Consider the following 22270-nt stretch of genomic DNA (forward strand, 5'->3'; position numbering starts at 1 on the left):
CCAGTGAACTTCAGAAGGTAAGTTTTATGATTCAGATCAGTGATTTTCAACTAGTGTGCCACAAGAATTTTAAAAATATTCTATACCTGACTATTTAGTCAGGGGCACTGCCTCTTTCCCCTTAGATCAGCGGTTCTCAACCTGTGGGTTGAGACCCCTTTGGGGGTCAAACGACCCTTTCACAGGGGTCGCCTAAGACATAGCAGTAGCAAAATTACAGTTATGAAGTAGCAACAGAAATAATTTTATGGTTGGGGGTCACCACAACATGAGGAACTGTATTAAAGGGTTGCGGTATTAGGAAAGTTGAGAACCACTGCCTTAGATAGTCAAATAAAAAAAGGACAACAGCCAACACAACAGTAGCCATTGGGTGTGAATGAATCAAATTACACTTTTCTTTTTTTTTATGTCAGATTGGCAAAAAATATATTTTTTGGTGGGCCACAAAATTTTAGTAATTAATTTATGTATGCCATGAGATGAACTAGGTTGAAAATCGCTGATTTAGATTCCTGATATTTCACTTTGGTAAAATCGAGAGCGTCTGAAATTTATACTACCATATATTCACCCTTTAGGAGTGAATACAAAGTTCCATATGTAGTATGGTTGAAAACAACCAAACTTAAAAGTTGAGACTTTTAATTTAAAAATGATAGTATATTTATATATCAAGGCATTTAAAGATAAATCTTAGCACCCGAAGGGAGAAAAAAATCATTCAATTCATTTGATTAAAATGACAAACTAGTCCATGACTTACTAAATATTTTACTATTCAACTTTAAAGATAAATCTTAACACCTGAGGAGTGGGGGGAATCATTCAATCCATTTGATTACAATGACAAATTAGTCAATGACTTCCTAAATATTTTACTTTTCAACTATATTGTTCTTTAAAGACACAGAATTTTTCAATATTCTTGGAAAGGCAGGATATATAGTGGTTCAGGTTCCCAGGCTTTGAAATCCGACGGCCAAGGATCTAGGCTCTGACATTTTGTTAGCTTTTTTTAAAAAAAATTATTTTATTGTTGAGAGTATTACAGATGTCCCTCATTTTCCCCAATTTACCCCTCTCTACCCATCTCCCACCCCAGGACTTCACCTGTCTATTGTCTGTGTCCATGGGCTATGCTTATATGCATATAAGCTTTAGGCAAGTTCCTTCAACTCTCTTAAGCATCAGATTCTTCATATTTAAAATGGGAATAACAAAGTTTTCATCACGAGATTGTTAAGATTACATGATACTCTGGCAACCATCTAGCAGCCTCCAGCACATAGTAGACACTGAAAAAAGGGGAGCTGCTAACCCAAAGGGGACCCTAAAAGGCTGACCTTTCTTGCTATGGATTTTAGACTATTAAAACCATGAAGAACTTGTCAATGTTTCTTTCTTTCTTTTTTTTTTTTCAAAATGGCATAGTCTGTCTTAAAGAAAACATAACATAACATCTGAAAGTAAGATTACTAAATAAGCCTTAGTTGCAGAATCAGTGTCAGTATTTATTCCAAATTCCCATCAATCCTTCGGTTGCAAATAATGCTAACATTAGGGTATGTCAAAACCTAATTTTGCACAGAGGAATTCAACCCAGGATTTCTGATTTTTGAAGAGCTGCGAGCATATTTACTGTGTTCAAAGCTCCACCCAGCAGGGCCTCAGCAAACTGGCAGGCCACCAAAGCCGCGTCCCAGTGCAGCCTGTAAGATGCTGATAACCAGAGGTGACAGTCAAGTCCCAGTATGCCGGGGATCCGCCGGGGTTCATTAACCCTGGAGTTTGGCGGTCAGAGGGTCAAGGCTCCCCTCCTTTTCACACAGTTCCCAGCCTCTCCCAGTCCCGGGGTCGCACCTCCCTCTAGCCCCTGCCCCTCACCCCTCTGTTCCCGCCCCTATTTGGCTTTAATCCCATCCTGCCTGGCGCTCGAGTGGCCAATCAGAGGCGGCCCTCCCGAGGGGGCGGGACGAGGGGGTGGGGCTGATTGGCCGAATCTGAAGTCACCGACTTCGGCTCGGGGCTGTAGACGCTTGGCCTGCTGACGGTGCCGTGAGCCGGGGCCTCCTGCAACGTGCTAGACTGACACCATGGCGGACAGCCGGGATCCCGCGAGCGACCAGATGAAACACTGGAAGGAGCAGCGGGCCTCGCAGGTACGCCTTGTGCTCTCCGAAAACTGCGTCTGCGAGTAACGGCCCTGGCTTCCCCTGCGCGGGACGTTCCGGGGCTGTACCCCTGATTCCAGAGCGGGTCGGGGGTAAGGGTGGGGCTGCCCCTCGTTCCAGATGGAGTTACACTGGCGGGGAGGAGGGCAGAGGGTACCTGCAGGCCTGCAGGGTTTGCGCGTGGTTGGTTGGCTCTGAATTTGGCACTTTTGCCAGCTGGGACAGAGGTCGCAGTTTCAGGGAGAAATGGAGACGGGGAGAAAGAGGCAGAGAGCTGCAGCTGCTAGAAAGGAAGTGACGGGGGAAGCGGAGCTGGCTCTGTTTTGACCTTGCTCAGACAACAACAACATGTGTTCGTGTTTGCGGGCTGCCATGGGATTAGGGACGGTTTTTTTTATTATTTCTATGATCCCGGCACCAATCACCGTACTCACAACATTGCACGACTAAATAAAACAATTTTCTATCCATTATTTCATTTGCACTGGGAAAACATGGAGCCTAGCATTTTATTTATTTAACTTTTTTTCGTTATTGATTTTAGAGAAAGAAGAAGGGAGAGGGAGAGAGAGAAACATCCATAAGAGGGAACATTCACGGGCCACCTCCTGCATACCCCCCCACTGGAGATTGGGCCCACAACCTGGGCATGTGCCCTGACAGGGAATAGAACCAGTGACTTCTTGGTGCATTGGTTGACACTCTACTGAGCCACACCGGCTGGGCCGAGCCTAGCATTTTATAGGTAGAAGGACATTAGGTATTAATTAATGCGTTTATTCACATGTATTCTTTGAGTACCTGCATGTGGTAGGCACTGTGCTGGGAGCTGGTGTACAAATTCCAGTGAGGCCAGAACTGTGACGTTGAGGAGCTCAAAGTCTAGTCTGGGAGACAAGGCAGATAAACAGAGGATTACCATACATTTTGGTGAGGGCTCTTATATAGAGGTGTCTGTAAAGTGTAAAGAGAGGCCAACTTTGCCCGACAGGCTTCCCAAAGCAGGTGACATCTGAACAAGACTTTTAACATTGAGTAGGATTTCAGCCCAGTGGGTGGTGGGTGAGGCATTCCTGGCCTGTACCCAGAGTCTTATGGTGCATTTTGAGGAGATAGGATTAGATGAGAGCATATCTGGTCTGAGTCTTTTTTCTTTTTCTTTTTCTTTTTCTTTATTGGTGTTAGAAAGAGAGGAAGGGAGAGAGAGAGGTGAGAGAAAACAAGGATTGACCATTTCCTGCTCGCCCCCTACTGAGGATTGGGCCCACAACCTGGGCATGTGTCCTGACCCGAAGTCGAACATGGGTGGACGCTCAACCACTGAGCCACATGGCCCTGCTGTCGGAGTCTTTTATCAAATTGGCCCGAGAGTATAAGGGACTTGCCCAGTTCAGGTGGTGGCTGGTTAATGGTAGAGAGGACTAGTGTCCTTTTTCAAACTGTGTTAGTATTCATGAAATGGGGCATTAATGGTAAGTGCACATGGATTGCTTTATAGTTTGTTCTCTGTGAGAAGGCTGTCATTTAGGGACCTGGAAAATTTTTCTTCTCATTCTGTCCTTTATTGTATGTCAGTAGGCTAGTACAGTTTTTCATGAATTTTGAATCAAAGTGAACCAGAGAGACTTGCAGTCTTATTAATCAAATATATGCAACTAGTTGTAGAGGAGTCAAAATCAGAACTTGGCTCTTCAGGAAAGGATTTTTTCCATACTCAGTGATTGCTGAATCTTGGTTTACAACAAAATTTTCATGAATAGGTGAATTGAGAAAAATATGGACCATGTAATGAGTTTTTCATAAAACAAAATTTATTCTTTTTTGAAGGACTCCCCTTTATTCTGAGACTAGCTTGTCTCTTCATTGTTTGGGAGAATCATTAACTTGTTAAATCATTAAGACCATGCTGGTGATTTCCTTTCCCATTATTGATTCTTAGCCCATGTTTTAAGTTAAATCATGTGTGTGCTAAGTGCTGTAATAATATATCTCAAAATATATAATGGTGTAAACATATTAGAAATTTATTACTCTCTTAAATGATCAGCCAAAGTGGTTTGAGGTTGAACAGTGCTGTCCACTGTTTAGGCTGAAGGAGGCTCCCCCTTTGTCAACACACGGCTATTATTATTATTATTATTATTATTATTTGTTAATCCTCACCTGAGGATATTTTTCATTAATTTTTAGAGTGGAAGGGAGGGAGGAGGGGGAGAGAAAAAGAGAGAAACATCAGTGTGAGAGAGACACAGTGATTGGCTGCGTCCCACATGACCCTGACCCGGGCCAGGGATCGAACCTGCAACCCAGGTACGTGCCCTTGACTGGGAATCGAACCCATGACCCTTTGGTACATGGGCCGATGCTGTAAGCACTGAGCCAAACTGGCCAGGGCCAACACATGACTTTTAACGTTGCCTTGGGCGTCACTGTCTAGCCTTGGAAGGTTGAGAACGTGGAGGAGCTTGTGGGAGAGATTTAGGGCCCAGGCTGGAAGTGGTGTAGGTCAGTTCTACTCACATTCCATCGACTAGAACTTCGTCGCATGGTGACACCTAACCAGGAGGGAAGTTGGGAAATGTAGTCTACTTCTGTGTCCAGGTAGCTGACCCTATTACATTATCCAAACCATACATAATATGTTTGGTGAAAATCTATCTAGCCATTTTCTTGTGATATGGTGAAAGGCAAAAGGACATAATCTCTTTTTAAAGATTATTTCCTTTTTACTTTCTGACATTAAAATTTTTTTTCTGTTAGAAAATTATGACAATAATGGATGATATGTGTTTTAAATCTCTCTCACTTGGTAAATGCTTTTATATACAGTTGTGTATCAGTATCCTCCCTTTTACTCCCCAAGTTGTTTTTACTTTTACTGGACTGTGCGAGCTTAAAGTTTTGGGAACTATTATCAGAGGGCACCATGTTGTTTCCTCCTCCTTCAAGACCCAGATGCAGAATGCCAAGCTGGGTGTATCCTCCTTTGGAACCGGTGTGTCAGCCAATGTGAAAGCAGTTTGTGGGCATCTCTCCTTGTGGTCAGATTTTGTTGCTGACAAGTGAACTGGGAGTTTTGTAAACTTGAATAAGTGAGCATTGAGTCAAATATGTTCATAGGTATGACTTGGATCTTCTTAAAGATCTTTCTTTCTTTCTCTCAAAATACATTGAGGGGAGGGAGGTGATTCTCCGGATACTACTAGTCGCTTTGGATGGAACTTGAATGGGAACTTTGTTGCTTACTGCATAGAATGCCATGTGATCTTCCATTGGGATACTTAAGCTAAATTAGTGGCCTCTGCTCCCTTAAAAATGGGAGATTTTGTCTATTTCAGGCCTTACCTTTTTAAAGTTTCTTTTTTACCTGGGAGAGAAGTTGGGTCTTAGCTCTTCCTTTCCTGTCAATGAGTCATAAGACAGTGCCTGTGCGGGTCTATGTATTCTTTTTTTAGGGAAACTGCATTGATTTAACACTGCTAGCTAGCATTGGGGATGGAGAAAGGTGACTGGTAATTTAATTCCCCGCGCACATTTCATTTCTCTTGGGAACTATGTAGGAATGTATTGCTGGGTCATAGTGTGGGGGAGAGAGATAGAGAAGGAGGGAGGGAGGAGAGAGAGAGGCAGACAGACACATATTATGAGTAATGGAATAACAATTTCTAAGCTTCTATTTCTATTTGCCTATATCTAAACGACTCCATATGTTCCTCCAGGTAAGAATAGAGAGACTGATGGCAAAATGTAAAATAAGCGAATATTTATTTTTGTTTATTTTCTCTTCATTTTTGTTTTTATTTTCCTTCTGAGTGTTGTGACTACTGTAATTTCTATTACAAAGAGTAAAGGGATATTTTACATTTGTGGATCAATTATCCTTTATATTTTGAGTCTCTCTTCCTCTTATTCCCGACTTAAAAAAAAAAATTCAAGGACCATGCCAGTTCTCAGTGCTCTCAGACTTATTTAATAAAGACAGTTTCAAGACAGAGAAACCTCTTTTATAATAGCTATTATTCTGTGCATATTAAACATTTTATTTTTCATAGGATTATTCTAAATGCTTGCTAATTATTGAAAGTGACTAGTAATGTTTTGACCATTTCTTGTTGGCAGCTTACCAAGAACAGAGGAAAAAAACATGAGCAACTATAGCAATCTCCCCTTATTAACAGGGAATATATTCTAAGACCCACAGTGGAAACCTGAAACCGCAGATAGTACCAAACCCTATACATACTTTGTTCTTTCTTGTACATACAAACTTATGATAAAGTTTTATGTACAAATTAGGCACAGTACGAGATTAACAACAATAACTAATAATAACAAAGAACAACCATAACAGTACACTGTAATAAAAGTTATGTGAATGTGGTCTCTTTCAAAATATCAGGATTTTTTTTCATTTAATATTTTCAGACTGTAGTTGACTGCTGGTACCTGAAAACGTGGAAAGTGACACCGCGGATAAGGGGTGGCTACTGTACTTGCCAGGTTGGCCCTTGGCTGGCTCTAGAACTTGGAGTTTGGAAGGGTTCCTGCCATTCTAAATGATAAGAACGGCCTAGCTGTTTGTGCAAACAGTGCGGTTTATGCTGAACATTTGCTTTGCTTCTGGGAGTCAGAAGGTGCTTTCATGATCATTCCCCAATGCAGATCCCTGGGCATTGGGTCTTTCATGAGATTTCCTGCTAGACAGAATTTCACAGATGTTGCTAAAACTTGTTGCTGGGGGAATTAAGAGTGTCCTGTGTCACCCTACTGGGAGAGGACCCTTGAAAGATGGTGCTGGTTTCCTCTGGACTTCACTCCATGTGCCTCTTCTCCTTGCTAATTTTGCTTTATATAAAAATGCTACGGTAGATATAAAAATTACAACTAAACTATAGAACAACCCTCATTCAGAACTGCCTAAAATCAAGCTAATGGAAGTTCTACAACTAAAAATTTAAAAAGGAAGCCACATTAAGACTGGTAGGAGGGGCGGAGACGTGCAACAGGCTGGTCCCACACCCATGTTTGGGATAAGAATTGGGAGGGATATCTCAGATGTGGAGGTTCCTCTTGAGGAGTGAGGGGTCCTAGCCCCACATCAGGCACCCCAGCCCAGGGTTCCAATGCTGGAAAGAGGAGTTCGCATAACTTCTGGTTGTAAAAAGCAGCAGGTATTGAGGCTGAGGGAGATGGAGGCTGCTGGAGTCTCAGGTGTGCCTCTTTTTTTTTTTTTTGGTACGTGCCCCTAGCGGGAACCGAACCTGGGACTCTCTGGTCTGCAGGCCGATGCTCCAACCGCTGAGCAAATCTGGCCAGACTTAGTGGGCCTATACACAGACTTACTCAGACTCACTGCTTCTGAGCTCCAGCACCGGGGCAGCAACTTGAAAGGCACCAGAAGCACATGGGGAGGAACTGAATTGTCCAGCATCACAGAGAGCTGGAGGGGCAGCTTTCTCCCAGACAGAGGTGCTAGCAGAGGCCATTGTTCCTTTGACGAGCTCTCTCCTCACAGAGCTGGCAGGTGGGCACCATATCTGAGACTCTATCAACCTGACTCAGACTGTTTGCCCAACCCTGGTTACTCCCTGAGGCCCACGCCATCCAACTTTAGGCCCACCCAACCTGTTTCCAGCGGCTTTTCCGTATGAATGGCCTGTCTTGGCTTATGCTTCAGATTTTCCTAAAATCTCCCAAACAAGCGATATCTGGCTGCAGTGAGCCCTGTACCTCTCACAAAGTGGCCCAGGCCTGGCATTAGCAGCAGCTGACCTTGGTTTGCAGCTTGGCCTCGCTTGGGTAATTCCAAGACAGGACAAGTAGCAGCCATCAGCAGATCACTTTTGGAGCTCATGGCAGGTGGTCCCAGGCAGAACACAGACAGTGGCTGACCTTGGCCTGCACCTCCCAGGAGGCCCCAGAACCAGCGTACCCAGTGGACAGCTTCAGATCACGTTGAAGCACCACTACCCCACCACCTCCACAAGAGGCACACTCAAAGGGTGGACTCTGGGCACCAGAGCCCTGCTGAAGTAAGTTTTGCTTGGTGGGGTGGGCCCCTGCACAGCTGATCCTCCATGATGGTCGGAGGTCAGTGGTTGGTTGTACAGCCAGTCCTTGCAGCTGATCAGCCATGGGGTAAATCCCTCTCATTGATGTGCCAACAGCAATCAAGGCTTAACTATGAAAGGAGTACGTGTGGGGTACACCTCAAGTGCCCAGCCTGGGTGATCAGGGAGGCTGTGCCACAAGATGCTACAGGACACCTACTACATTAGGCCACTCTACTAAGCCTGGGAGATGTAGAAGCTCTACCTAATACATAGAAAACAAACACAGGGAGGCTACCAAAATGAGGAGACAAAGAAACATGTCCCATATGAAAGAAAGGACAGAACAAAACTCCAGAAAAAGAATTTAAAAACATGTAGGCAAGCAATCTACTAGACGAAGAGTTCAAAACACTAGATAGAAGGATGCTCAGTGAACGTAGTAAGAACCTCAATAGTATAAAAAAGGACCAGTCAGAAATGAAGGATACACTAACTGAAATGAATAATAACTTACAGGGAATCAACAATAGAGTAGATAAAACCGAGAATCAAATCAGCAATTTGAAATATAAGGAAGCAAAAAATAACCAATGAGAACAGCAAAAAGAAAAAAGAATCCAAAAAAAATGAGGATAATGTAAGGCTAGACAACTTCAGTTGTACCAATATTCGCATCATGGACCGCCAGAAGGAGAGACAGCAAGAAATTGAAAACCCATTTGAAAAATAATGACAAAACTTCCTTAACTTGAAGGAAATAGACATACAAGTCCAGGAAGCTCACAGAGTTCCAAACAAGATGAACCCAAAGAGACCCACACCAAGATACATCATCATCAAAATGCAAAGTTTAAAGACAGAGAATCTTAGAAGCAGCAAGAGAAAAGCAGTTAGTTACTGACAAGGCAGCTCCCATAAGATTCAGCTGATTTCTCAACAGAAACATTTCAGGCTAGAAGAGAGTGTCAAGAAATATTCAAAGTGATGAAAAGCAATGGCCTACAACCAAAATTACTCTATCCAGCAAAGCTATCGTTTATAATCAAAGGACAGATAAAGAGCTTCCCAGACAAGAAAAAGCTAAAGGAGTCCATCACCACCAAACCAGTATTATATGAAATGCTAAGGGCTCTTCTCTAAGAAGAAGAAAAAAAGATAAAAAATGTAAACAATAAAATGGCAATAAATACATATCTATCAATGGTTGACTCTGAAAAGGAAAATAAATGAACGAGCAGAACAGAAACAGACATAGATACAGACAACATTTTGGTGGTTGCCAGATGGGAGGGGGTTTGTGGGGATGGGTGAAAAAGGTGAAGGAATTAAGTACAAATTGTTTGTTACAGAATAGTCATAGGATGTAAAGTACAGTATAGGGAATATAGTCAACAATATTGTAATAACTGTATGCTGTCAGATGGTGCAAATTTTATCAGGATGTGATATCAATAACTTACGTAATATATAATCACTGTGGTGTACACTTGAAACTAATAATGTATGTCAACTGTAATTGAAAATAAAAAATGGTTAAAAAATGCTGTGATAAATTATAGCCTGAGTGTAACTAGATGCTGAGTTCTGAGTCCTCCTAGGGGTTCTGAACCTGGGGGTGGTCCTAGGGACCCCGACACTGTTCCTCTCTCTTTTTTTTTCAACACTGTTCAAATCCAGATCCGAATAAGCTTCATACATTGCCTTGGTTGATATGTCTCTATTTTTTTTTTTTTATCCTCACCCAAGGACATTTTTCCATTTTTCAGATAGAGTGGGAGGGAGAGAAGGAAGAGAGAGAGAGAAACATCTATGTGAAAGGGACACATCGAGTGGCTGCCACCTGCACGACCAACCAGGGCCGGGGACAAACTGCAACTGAGGTACATGCCCTTAGTGGAAACCAAACCCGGGTCTCTCTGGACTGCAGGCTGACGCTCTAACTGCTGAGCCAAACCAGCCAGGGCTCTATTTTTTTAATGGTGGTTAGAAACAAAGTTTGTAATGGTTTAGTTTAATTTACTGAATCAGCGAGGGGCCAGGCTTTGCAGTCAGGATTGTGACTTGACCACTTGGGCAGGTTACTTCACTGCCCATCCATTTGATTTCCCCATATTTAAAGTGGGATAAAAATTCTTACCTTGATGGATTGTTGTGAGAACTGATCTGTGTGATATATATGGACTCTTCAGCTCATAGAATGTGGGCAAGATATGTTAGCGGTACGGTTTTAAGAAACAGTGTAGTGTTGTGGTTAAGAGTTAGGGTTTTTGAGTCTGTCTGCGTGGGTTCACATTCTGATTCTTACCCCTTCTAGGTGGGTGACCTTGGGCAAGTTGTTTAACCTCTCTGTCCTCAGTTTCCTCTTCTCTATATTAGAGATATGAGAGTACTTCAGAAATGTGGATTAAATATCATAACCCGAGTAAAGAGCATAGAAAATGCCTGCATAGCAAGCTATTATTATCGTTGATTTGAGGTTTGCTCGTGTCCAGTAAGTAAAACCTTTCACACACATCCCTGCTCAAATGAGAAGTGAGAAGTCGGTGGGATGAGTGCAGATCAAAATGTTACCTTTATTACTGATACAGGTTTTATGGACAGTGGTTTAGAGTTGTGGCCGAGAGGGTTTTCTGGAGATAGGCAGCTCTGGAGATTACCAGGCCTCCCTCTCCACACCCCTCCAGGGGAGCAGGAAGAACATGTGCTGCCTTCCTCCTGCCCTGCTGGCTTCTAGAGAGGAAAGGACTTGGGGGGGGGGGGTGCAGCCTGTAGGGGCTTGGGTCCTTTTCCCAAACTGCCAGGTCAGGGGAGTCTCTCCCTTTCCCAGAATCTGGGCAGGAGGCCTGGAGCCCTGCCACCGTTCCCCTCCCACCAAATTACGATTTTTGAGGGCCAGGATAGTCTTTGGTTTTCTGTCCATGGATGTGCCCGTGTGGGTACTTGATGCGTCTTTGTTGAATAAATGTAGAGTGTTAGGCAGTAATTTGCTAGAAAATATCAGGTATACTCTGTATTGATCTCTTTGAGAATATGAAGTTAATCACTAATATAATAATGTAACATAAACTAATATAATAATGTCTGTCAACTGTAATTTAAAAAATTATTTTAAAAATTGTATATATTATTATTGATGAAATATGGCCATTTATATTTGTTTAAGGGCCTGTACTCAACAGTGCTCACTCTTGAATTATTCCCCTGAGTTGTAATTATTTCTTTGAGATGAGAGAGTGGAGAAGAGGAGTCTTGTTAGGGACTTCTCCCCTAAAAATGATTATATATATGTTTCTTTGCTTTATATAAGTCATTTTAAGCTGAAGATAGTGTATATCTTCAAATAAAATTAGTTGTCTCTAAATTTATATAGACAAGTGAAACTAAGCATAGTTTAGGGAGTTTTTTAAAAGTAGTCAGAAAAGTTATTAGGAGAGGACACTTGCAATGATATAGTATATTCATTACAAATATTTTTAGGGCCTTGCTGGAGTGGCTTACTTGGTTGAGCATTGTGCCATGCACCAAAAGGTTGCTGGTTCGATTCCTAGTCAGGGCACATACCTGGGTTGATGGTTTGATCCCCAGCAGGAGAGCATAAGGAAGGTGGCCAATTGATATTTCTCTCTCTCTCTCTCTCTCTCTCTCTCTCCCTCTCTCTCCCTCCCTCCCTCCCTCCCTCCCTCCCTCCCTCTCTCCCTTTCCCCCTTTCTCTCTGTCTCCTTTCCTCTCTCTAAGCATGTCCTTGGGTGAGGATTAAAAAAATGTATATTTTTAGGAACTTTATCAGTTTTTATTACATGAGACTGAATCACATTGCCTTCATTAATTAAGTCAATATAAAATATAAATAATTGGAAAAACTTCTGATACTTAATTAGAGCTAGAAAACAACTTTCTGATTTAAAAATTATTTTAGGAAAGGAAATAAAAAGAAAATTAAATGACCTATAATTATATCACCTAAATGTTATCATGGTTTTGTTGTTACTAAAATTTTTCTGTGGGTGAAATTTTTTTTTTTTTTTATCCTCACCCGAGGACATTTTTGCAATTTTTGTACAGATAGAGTGGGAGGGAGAGAGAGAGAGAGAGAAACATCGACGTGAAAGGGACACATCGAGTGGCTGCCACCCACACGACCGACCAGGGCCGGGGACAAACTGCAACTGAAGTACGTGCCCTTAGCGGGAACCGAACCCAGGTCTCTCCAGACCGCAGGCCAACGCTCTAACCGCTGAGCCAAACCGGCCAGGGCTGTGGGTGAAATTTTTAATGGTGGCATAATATTTCATCTTGTGAAAGTGCCACCAGTAATTAATTGTTTCCTTATATTTGAACATTTAAACTTTTTCTAAGCTTTTGCTACTATAAATAATAGAATATTTAACATTCTCAATAGAATATAAGCTCCATGAGGGCAGGAATTTTGATGTTTGCGGCTGTAATCCCCAGCACCTAACACATAGTAGGTACTCAATAGATATTTTTGAATGTTGTTGAGTGAATTTAGTCTAAATATTAAGATATCTCTTCTTCCTGACTCTAGTCTTCCTAGAGAGTAGAAGAGGGAAGCTAAAGAGATAATGAGGTTGCATCTTCTGTAGTACGTTAGGAGATGAAGTTGGAGGATAGCATCCCTCCAGGCAAGCAGATGCATTAAATAACTACTTTCCATTCCTCTTGTCTTGGGTTCTGGTTGGAAGAACCCTTAACCCCAGAGTGTTTATTTTTACTTCCCCACAACATAGATACTACTGAGATCAGAGGGTATTATGAGGCCATACCTCTGCTCACATGGGGATCTTCTAGAAGCTTTTCTAAAGCCTTGTACCTTTCTCAGAAATGAATTTTAAAAAGTTGCTTTCCATCTTCCATTTCCCAGCCCCACCCCTTATTTTGTTTAGAAGAGCTTCGTTACAGTAACTCTATCTCAACAAATATACTGCATCCTTCTCCTCACCTTCTAATAAATGCTCTCTTATCTTTAGTCCAGGCCAGTGTGTCTTAGCTAACATTGTCCTAAACATCCCCTGAAGTCAGGGACCTTTTCCCTTCTAGTCTTTGCCCACTGGTCTCCTTTCTGAGTCGCTGACTCTGTTGAAGCTTTTCCTGCCCCACTTACTTGGAAGGCAAATTGCATATACATTAGCTTGTGTGAGGAAAGCTGCTAAAAATGAGGACAATTGATCGATCAGAGCAAGGAATTAGAAGAGATGTTGAATACTTCATTTGTAACTTGCAGACCTACATTTCATTTCTTAACAGGATTGGTGTGGTGGAACCAATTCCTGTGTTAGTGGGAGGGAGGCCCGATGGCGGCAAATGCCAGCATTCCCACTTGGAGATTCTTTGACTCAGTGTCATCAGGCGAGACATATCATTTTTTAGTTAATTGATTGATTGATTCATCAAACTACTCTGCATCTGCCTCCTATGGATATGATTTTTATTACTGACCTTATCACCTTGACCTGGTCATGAGGAGGGGACATGTGATGTCTCATCTTTTTCTTAGCAGCAGCTCTTTCCCTGAATTAAGGGTGCAGGGATGTAATTGACACCCTGATCTATTCGCCTTACGTTTACTGAGCTTGTTGGTATCCTCTCTCATACTCTGCTTCTTTATTGGAATGTCCCCCTACTTTTTTTTTTTTTTAAATCTTTATTGTTGAATGTAGAATGTATTACAGATGTTCCTCATTTTTACCCCATTGACCCCCTCCTCCCCACTCCCACCCCCCTCCCGCCTTTTCCCACACTATTGTCTATGTCCACTGGTTATGCATATAAGTTCTTTGGTTTATTTCTTCCCACCCCCCAACCCCTTTCCCTTTGAGGTTTGTCAGTGTAGCAATGAATTTGGACTTCTTAGTCTCTTCACCTTTTTCACCCATTCCCCCAAACCCCCTCCCATCTGGCAACCAACAAAATGTTCTATGTATCTATGAGAATGTTTCTGTTCTACCTTTTCATTTTGTTTGTAGATTCCATTGTCGATAGATATGTATTCATTGCCATTTTGTTTGTTCATATATTTTATCTTTTTCTTCAAAAAGACCCGTCATCATTTCATATAATAACGGTTTGGTGGTGATGAACTCCTTTAACTTTTTCTTGTCTGGGAAAGTCTTTATATGGCCATCGATTCTAAATGACAGCTTTGCAGGATAGAGTAATCTTGGTTGTAGGTTCTTGGTTTTCATCACTCTGAATATTTCTTGCCACTCCCTTCTGGCCTGCAAAGTTTCTTTTGAGAAATCAGCCTTATGGGAACTCCCTTGTAGGTAACTAGCTGCCTTTCTCTTGCTGCTTTTAAGATTCTTTGTCTTGAACCTTTTGCATTTTGATGATGATGTGTCTCGGTGTGGGCCTCTTGGGGTTCATCTTATTTGGGACTCTCTTAGCTTCCTGGACTTATATGTCTGTTTCCTTCACCAAGTTAGGAACGTTTTCTGCCATTATTGTTTCAAACAGGTTTTCGATTTCTTGTTCTCGCTCTTCTCCTTCTGGCACCCCCAAGATGCGAATGTTGGCACACTTGAGGTTGTCCCAGAGGCTCCTTACACTATCCTTACTTTTTTGAATTCTTTTTTCTTTGTGCTGTTCTGATTGGGCATTTTTTGCTTCCTTATATTCCAAATTGATGGTTTGCTTCTTGGATTTACGTACTCTACTATTGAATCTGTGTAAATTATTCTTTATTTCAATTAGTGCTTCTTTCATTTCTGACTGTGCATCCATCATTTCTGACTGGTCCTTTTTTATGCTCTTGAGGCCCTCACTAAGTTCACTGAGGTTCTCACTAAGTTCATTGAACATCCTTATAAGCAGTATTTTGAACTCAGCATCTATTAGGTTGCTTATCTCCATTTCACTTAGTTCTCCTCCTGGGGTTTTGTTCTGTTCTTTCATTTGGGACCTGTTTCTTTATCTCCTCATTTTGGCTCCCTCCCTGTGTTTGTTTGTGTATTACTTAATGAGCAGTATGGGGCTAGCTGAGACCAGATGCTGCTTGTCTGAAAGAATTTAGGAAAAACCTGAAGCAGGATCCAAGACAGGCCAATCTTATGGTGAAGCAAGTGGCAACGGCCTGAAAGTTGGGTGGGGCGGGGCCTCAGGGAGTCAGCAGGGCGGGGCTACCAGTGTGAGGCAGGTTGCTTGAGTCCCAGATATGGCGGCTGTCTGCCGCCCCAGGGAAGGGCTCACCAAAGGAACAAAGGCCTCTGACAGCATGTTTGTCCCCGAGAAAGCCCCCTCTCCAGCCCTCGCTCCAGTGCCAAACAGCTCAGTTCTCCCCTGTATGACTCTGGTGACCCTCGAGCTGCCTCCCCTCCGAGCTTAGAGGGAGAGAGTCCATAAGTCCGTGCGCAGGCCCTTTAAGGAGCTGCCTGGGGCTCCAGCCGCCTCAACCTCCCTGAGCCTCAGTTCCTACTGGTTTTTCCAGCCAGAAGTTATGGGGACTCTCTTCCTGGCACTGGAACCCTGAGCGGGGCACCTGGTGTGGGACGGGGACCCCTCAGTCCTCAGGGAGGACCTTCCCAGCCGAGGTGTCCTCCTGATTTGTATCCCCACACGTGGGTGTGGGCCCAGCCCGTTCCCTCCGCCCTCCTACAGTCTGGATGAGGCTGCTGCTTTAATTCCGTAGCCGTAGGACTTCCATCCAGCTGGATTTCAGGCGGTTCTGAATGATGGTTGTTCTGTAGTTTAGTTGTAACTTTGATGTGGTTGTGGGAGGCGTTTACCTACGCCGCCATCTTGACCGGAAGTCCTCATCCCCCTACTTTTTTAGGTTTACTTTAGCACCTTTTTTATATATTGAAAAGAGCACATAAAGAGTAGACAGACTTAGTTTGCTCAGACTTGTTTATTATTTTAATTGTGGATCATCCAGAAGCTTTAGGTCAGTGATTCTCACTCCTTTACTGCCTAGGAGTTAAATTCTATTCCCAGGTCTCACCCAGAGACTGGCTCTGTCACTAATCTCTAGGGGGATGACCCAGGCATCAGTGTGCTTTAAAGGTTCCCCAGGTGATTCCAGTGACAGCCAAGGTTGAAAAATTAAGGTTTAGGTTTAAATGAAAGGTGAATTTTATGATTTCACTCCTTTTTCTGATTTATTAAATGGAAGTATACATGTGTTAGCACATGTGAAGGGAGAGGTGTGATTGGAGGTAACTGTTGACTCAACTGTTGAACTTTTGTACAGTTTAGAAGGGTTTGCTGCCGAATGGGTAGGGGTGGGGTGAGGGTCTGGATGGAGGCCTACACATTTGTCATGGTCTCCAAAAACTAAACCCTAGAATGTGCTTCTGCCGTTAGGTCTGTTTCTTGAAGCCAGTAAAGTGGTAGCATACATGTGCTTAGGTGTGCAGCCTGCATTTCACATACATTTAGCTCTTTTAATCATGTACTAACTCCGGGCGGTAGTCACTTTTTGCCCATTCTGCAGATAACTAATATGTACCTTCTAGTGGGTGCACATCTGCTAACAGCAGAGTTGGAAGTTGGAGCCAGGCTATGTGAGGCTGGGGCTTGTGACTTCTCCACGACGCCGTGTTGACCTTTTCCCATTTCAACGTGGACAAACTAGTGGTTAAGGGGATTTTATTAGTGTGCATGTGTGTGTGTGCGCGCATGTGTGTGAGTCTTTTTTATTAATTATTCAAATTCCAAGATCTCTTTCATTCAGTGCATTTTCCCAAAGAGCTTTTGGTACTTTTATAGTTGTTTTTTTTTTTTTTTTTTTTAAGTGACTTTCCTCCATTTTTCCTTCTAGAGAAAAGGCAGGTATCAAGTGTATTTTAATATTCAAGACAGATGGGCACTGAATATCCTCCACTCCAGGTTGTGGAAATTCTGAGCATGCTTTTTTGGGTATGTGAGGTTGGTATCGTTGACTTTCATAAGTAGACTTTTTGAGTTGTCCTCCCAGGACGGAGGGGTTTAGCTTTGCTTCACCCACACATCTCCCTGATTCTCCAGTGAGGGGAAGACACTGGAGAGACATTTGTCTGGGGTCAGAAGTGGAGTGTGTGACGATGGAACAGATGAAGCTAAGAGTTACTCAGGATCAGGTGGGGCTTTGAAAACTGCTCCCACCCTAGAGACGGGTCGGCTGAGAGGCTTCAGATGTAACTGAAATTGGAGAATTGAGTGGATTAAATAATGCCTTATCACAGTACAATAACCTAACCTATTTCAGAGTCATTTGACATCTTTAGAAAATGAATGCTATTATCTATCTTACCAGTGACAGTTTATATTCAATGACAATAAAGCCATTGACTTTTCTATTTGGGGAATTGAAAAGAAATGTTGCAGGTAGCTGGTATACACTGCTTGAGCGAAATAAACAGGATGACCCACTTTAACATCTTTAGTATAATAAAGCATTTGTGAGTTTTCAGTGATGTGTGGACTAGCGTAGCTTCTCCAGAGACTGTCTTCTCACTGTTCATTTGGACATTCAGTGTTAAGCACATATGATCCCTTTTTGGGGATCCCTATCTGGGGGTGGAGCCCAATGGCTGTATCTAAAGCAGAAGCTGGGCAGGTTGGCAGGTTATTTATCTTCCTGCTCTTCAGAATAGATTTCTTAGCAGATTGGTGTCAAGGATGTCTGAGACCTAACTATAAATTTCAGGCAATGGCATATCTTGTATTTTAGTACTTTGGACACAAAAAATTTAAAAGAGTTTGGGTAGAAAATATGATAATTGCAAAATGATGTACCTATGACAGTGTAAATGAACATGGTGTTTTTTGTTTGTTTGTTTTTGTGCTGACTCTCCTGTACTCTTTTCCTTTCATGTTCACTTAGAAACCTGATGTCCTCACCACTGGGGCTGGAAATCCAATAGGGGACAAACTTAATACTATGACAGTAGGGCCCCGAGGGCCCCTTCTGGTTCAGGATGTGGTTTTTACCGATGAAATGGCTCACTTTGACCGGGAGAGAATTCCTGAGAGAGTCGTCCATGCTAAAGGAGCAGGTGAGAGCCCTGTCCATATGTCTGAGGACTGTTTCACAACACCTGGGTTCAGAATGGTTTCTCAGAGTGTTGGCCCTCCTTTAATAGAAGTGCCAAATCTCCATTCTAGGGGGAAGGAACAAATGTCCATCGAAATAGGAATTAATACTTAAATGAAGTTTATTTCTGTGGGTTGAACCTTACATATAAAATACTTGATTTTACTGAAAATAAAAGTAATCTTCCTTTTCTTCCATTATGCAGTTTAGTGAAGAAATGAAAATATGATACATGGACATAGATATACTATAACCAGATTTAGGTGGTGCACTAACTGAATGAATGATGGAAAGTACTGTGCAGAATTGAGGATAGTTGTGTTAGTGTGGTGGGTTTGTGCTCATTTTTCCTTTTCGTCCAAAACATCTGTAAAACATTTACCTTGCTTTTATTACAGAAACAAAAGATGGAGGTGTGTTTAAAAGAAAGCTGAGAACGCAGTACGAAAGAAAGTTTGATAGGAAGGAAGAAAAAGTTTCCCTTAGCTGCTTCCTTGGACTCCCAGTTAGGACTTCCTGATTTATTTCCTTCTTCTTCTTCCATCTTCTCCAGCTTTTTAGGCATGGCTTTTCCATGGTGACTTTGATAAGTTGTTCATCTTGTTGTTCGGCTCTGTAGTGTCCTTCCTAAGTGCTTATTCTTCCTTTCCCTGTTTTTTCTTCTCCTCTCCTCCTGGTTCTTATTCTCTCCTAGGTCCTACCTGTATTTTAAGGCCCTCTCAGGCCCTGTGTCCTTGGGGCGACCTTTCCTGGATACTGCCAGCCCACTCGTCTCCTCCTCTTGGCTCCTGCGGTGCAGCACTCAGTTTAGCACTATGATAATAGGGCTTTGAGTTTACTCCATCATTTTGTATTTGGACATCTCCCCTTCACCCAGAAGGCTGGTGCTAAACCATCAGTTTCTCTTGTCACCCAGATGCCTATTGAGTGAGGTCTGATAGTCTGATGGTCTCATGATGAGGATGTCTGTGTGTTTCTCATTAGGGGCTTTTGGCTACTTTGAGGTCACGCATGACATTACCAAATACTCCAAGGCAAAGGTGTTCGAGCATATTGGAAAGAAGACTCCCATTGCAATTCGATTCTCCACTGTTGGTAAGTCGGTCTGTTTGCATGACAGGTATTCCTGTACCTACCTTATTAGGGGCATTTCTAACTTAATTTCAAGAAAAACTTATTAAAAGAGAGAAAACAAGCACTTCTCCAAATTCTAGCCAGGTGTTTACAGTAGAAAAAATATTTTGAAACATGTAGGAAGTTACTTATGATTATGTTCATTGAGGTCTTAGGAAATCACACTTATGGGGAGGCCACCTCTGCAATTCTGTGACGTTTGGAAAGAATTTTCCTGTCAGGAACTGATTGCCTCAAACAGAAGCATGGAGTTGGTGTTCTTATTCAATAACCACGATAACAGCTGCCCTGTACTGAGAATTAGCTCTATCCCGTCCATGTTTACAGACTTGAGCTGTCTGTAATCTGATCTGCAGACTTACTCTGCAGAGTGGGATTATTTCTATTTCAGAGAGGTTAAGCAGTTTTTCTCATGTAACAGAGCTAATAGAAGTACATCTTTCATGCTACATATTAACACTACAGTGTTGCGATTCTGTCTCTGTTTCTCTTTCTGTTTGCATTTTAAAAGTTCTTTGGAATGCAAAAATAAATGAAATTAAGAATACGAATCTAGCCCTGGCCGGTTTGGTTCAGTGGTTAGAGCGTCAGCCTGCGGTCCACAGAGACCCGGGTTCGGTGTCCGCTAAGGGTATGTACCTTGGCTGCAGTTTGTCCCCAGCCCTGGTTGGGTCGTGTGGGTGGCGGCCACTCGATGTGTCCCTTTCACATCGATGTTTCTCTCTCTTCCTCTCTCTCCTTCCCGCTCTATCTGAGTAAAAAATGGAAAAATGTCCTCGGGTGAGGATAAAAAAAAAATTAAAAAAAAAAAAGAATACGAATCTATATTTTAACTCATTTTCTTTCTTTCTTTCTTTCTTTTTAATCCTCACCTGAGGATATTTTTAAATTTATCTTTAGATAGAGTGGGAGGGAAGGAGGAGGAGGAAGGGAGGGAGGGAGGGAGGGAGAGAGAGAGAGAGAGAGAGAGAGAGAGAGAGAGAGAAAGAGAAACATCAATGTGTCACATTAATTGGCTGCCTCCCACATGACCCTGACCAAGGCTGGGGACTGAACCACAACCAAGGTACATGCCCTTGACTGGAATCGAACCTGAGATTCTTTGTTCTGAGGGCCGACACTCTAACCACTGAGCCAAACCGGCCAGGGCTAATTCATTTTTCTTAATATAAACCTCATAATTTTGATAACTCTTTTATTCTCTTTGTTTACTACCTTATCTTAATAATTATTCTCTTCCCTTATTTTAATTTCCTGTTTGAACAAAGCTTCCTAATTATATTAAATGAATACTCTTTTCAGCTGTTACTACATATACCGGCAGACCTCAGGATATTGTGCTTTCTTTCCGTTCCAGACCACAGCAATAAAGCAGTATTGCAATAAAGCCAGTCATAACATTTTTGCTGGTGGAGGGTCTTGCCTTCAATTTGTAAAAAATGAAACATCTATGATATAAAGTGCAATAAAGCAAAGCACAATAAAATGAGGCATGCCTGTATTCTCTTATTACTCTCAATTAATTCATTTGTTTAATTTGTAGACCAATTAGCTGGTGGGTGGTAAAAATAATAACCTAGGCACTTAAATACCTAATTTACTTCTAGGAAATGGATTGGAAAGGCTAGATACCAATGTTTCTTTACCACTTTAGGCTTCTTGGTTGCGAAGTACTCTGCTAAATGCTTTGTTTTCCCGATTTGAATCTTCTAGCTGGAGAGTCGGGCTCAGCTGACACAGTTCGTGACCCTCGTGGGTTTGCAGTGAAGTTTTACACAGAGGACGGTAACTGGGATCTTGTTGGGAACAACACCCCCATTTTCTTCATCAGGGATGCCATATTGGTAGGTGATACAGTATTTTGCACTCTACAAATGCTTGTTGGTTTGAATTGATTTCTCTATATTGATTGGCACTTGAGGGGTAGTCCTGAGAAAGGCAGTAAGAGAATTCGGGTAAGAGGGGGATTACCTTTTAAACACATTTTTCTGTATTTTATATCTTTTTATAAGATCAAATTACAACAATTACCATTGGTCTTGGATTGGGCATTTTAGGAGTCACTGACTTAATGGGAATCATTCAGTTTTCCTTGCAGAGAGCACTTTGCCCTAGCAACAGGTGGAGGGTAAGTTTCATTTTAGGGTTTGGCAGTTTAAAATTCTAGGATGATATTCAGAATTATAATCCATAAACCTAGCAATAGGCATATAATATAAGATGCCATAATTCCTATCAACTTAGCTTTGGGTTTTTCTTTTCCATTTAGTTTCCGTCCTTCATCCACAGCCAAAAGAGAAACCCTCAAACGCACCTGAAGGACCCAGACATGGTCTGGGACTTCTGGAGCCTGCGTCCTGAGTCTCTGCATCAGGTGGGAATGCTCCTTTTCCCTTAAGCTATAATGTATCACCTGGGATGGAACTATAATGATGTCTTAGAATGTGTTTCTCCAGTTTTGACTGTTTATTGGAATTGATTTCTGACTTTCTTTTTGGGAGGCTTCCTCAGTTTTCTTGATCTTGAAGAATTTTATAATGACCTTTTTATTAGTCTTTCCCATTCATAGACCTTCCATGATGCTAGAAACATCAATTGATATTTAGTAATATTAAAGATTAAAGTATCTAGTGTAAAGTATTAGGGAAATGAGGGGAAAGTAATACTAAACAGATTTACTATTAAAATAAAAAATTGTTTTTTTAAACATTTTTTTTATCCTCACCCGAGGACAGTTTTTTCTATTTTTTGTTCAGATAGAGTGGGAGGGAGGGAGAGGAAGAGAGAGAGAGAAACATCGAAGTGAAAGGGACACATTGAGTGGTTACCACCCGCACGACCTAACCAGGGCCGGGGACAAACTGCAACTGAGGTAAGTG

The 22270-nt window shown here is 42.1% G+C and overlaps 1 protein-coding gene across 3 annotated transcripts in view; it reads left to right on the plus strand.

The window, feature by feature from the left end:
- Window positions 1–2015: 2015 nt before the first annotated feature.
- Window positions 2016–22270, plus strand: part of CAT (catalase) — a 42251-nt gene continuing 21996 nt past the window's right edge. Inside the window, exons 1-5 of one of the 3 annotated variants that reach the window (XM_036258053.1) lie at window positions 2016–2162; window positions 18048–18219; window positions 19242–19352; window positions 21105–21235; window positions 21661–21765. In XM_036258053.1, coding sequence (XP_036113946.1) covers window positions 2097–2162; window positions 18048–18219; window positions 19242–19352; window positions 21105–21235; window positions 21661–21765 — 585 coding nt within the window. In that variant the 5' untranslated portion in view covers window positions 2016–2096. Of the gene's footprint in view, window positions 2163–16999; window positions 17111–18047; window positions 18220–19241; window positions 19353–21104; window positions 21236–21660; window positions 21766–22270 lie in introns of those variants that run through there. The other 2 variants (XM_036258055.1, XM_036258054.1) reach the window with 2 other exon arrangements.

Source organism: Molossus molossus, unplaced genomic scaffold, assembly GCF_014108415.1.
Source record: "Molossus molossus isolate mMolMol1 unplaced genomic scaffold, mMolMol1.p scaffold_m16_p_13, whole genome shotgun sequence".
Lineage (NCBI taxonomy): Eukaryota > Metazoa > Chordata > Mammalia > Chiroptera > Molossidae > Molossus > Molossus molossus.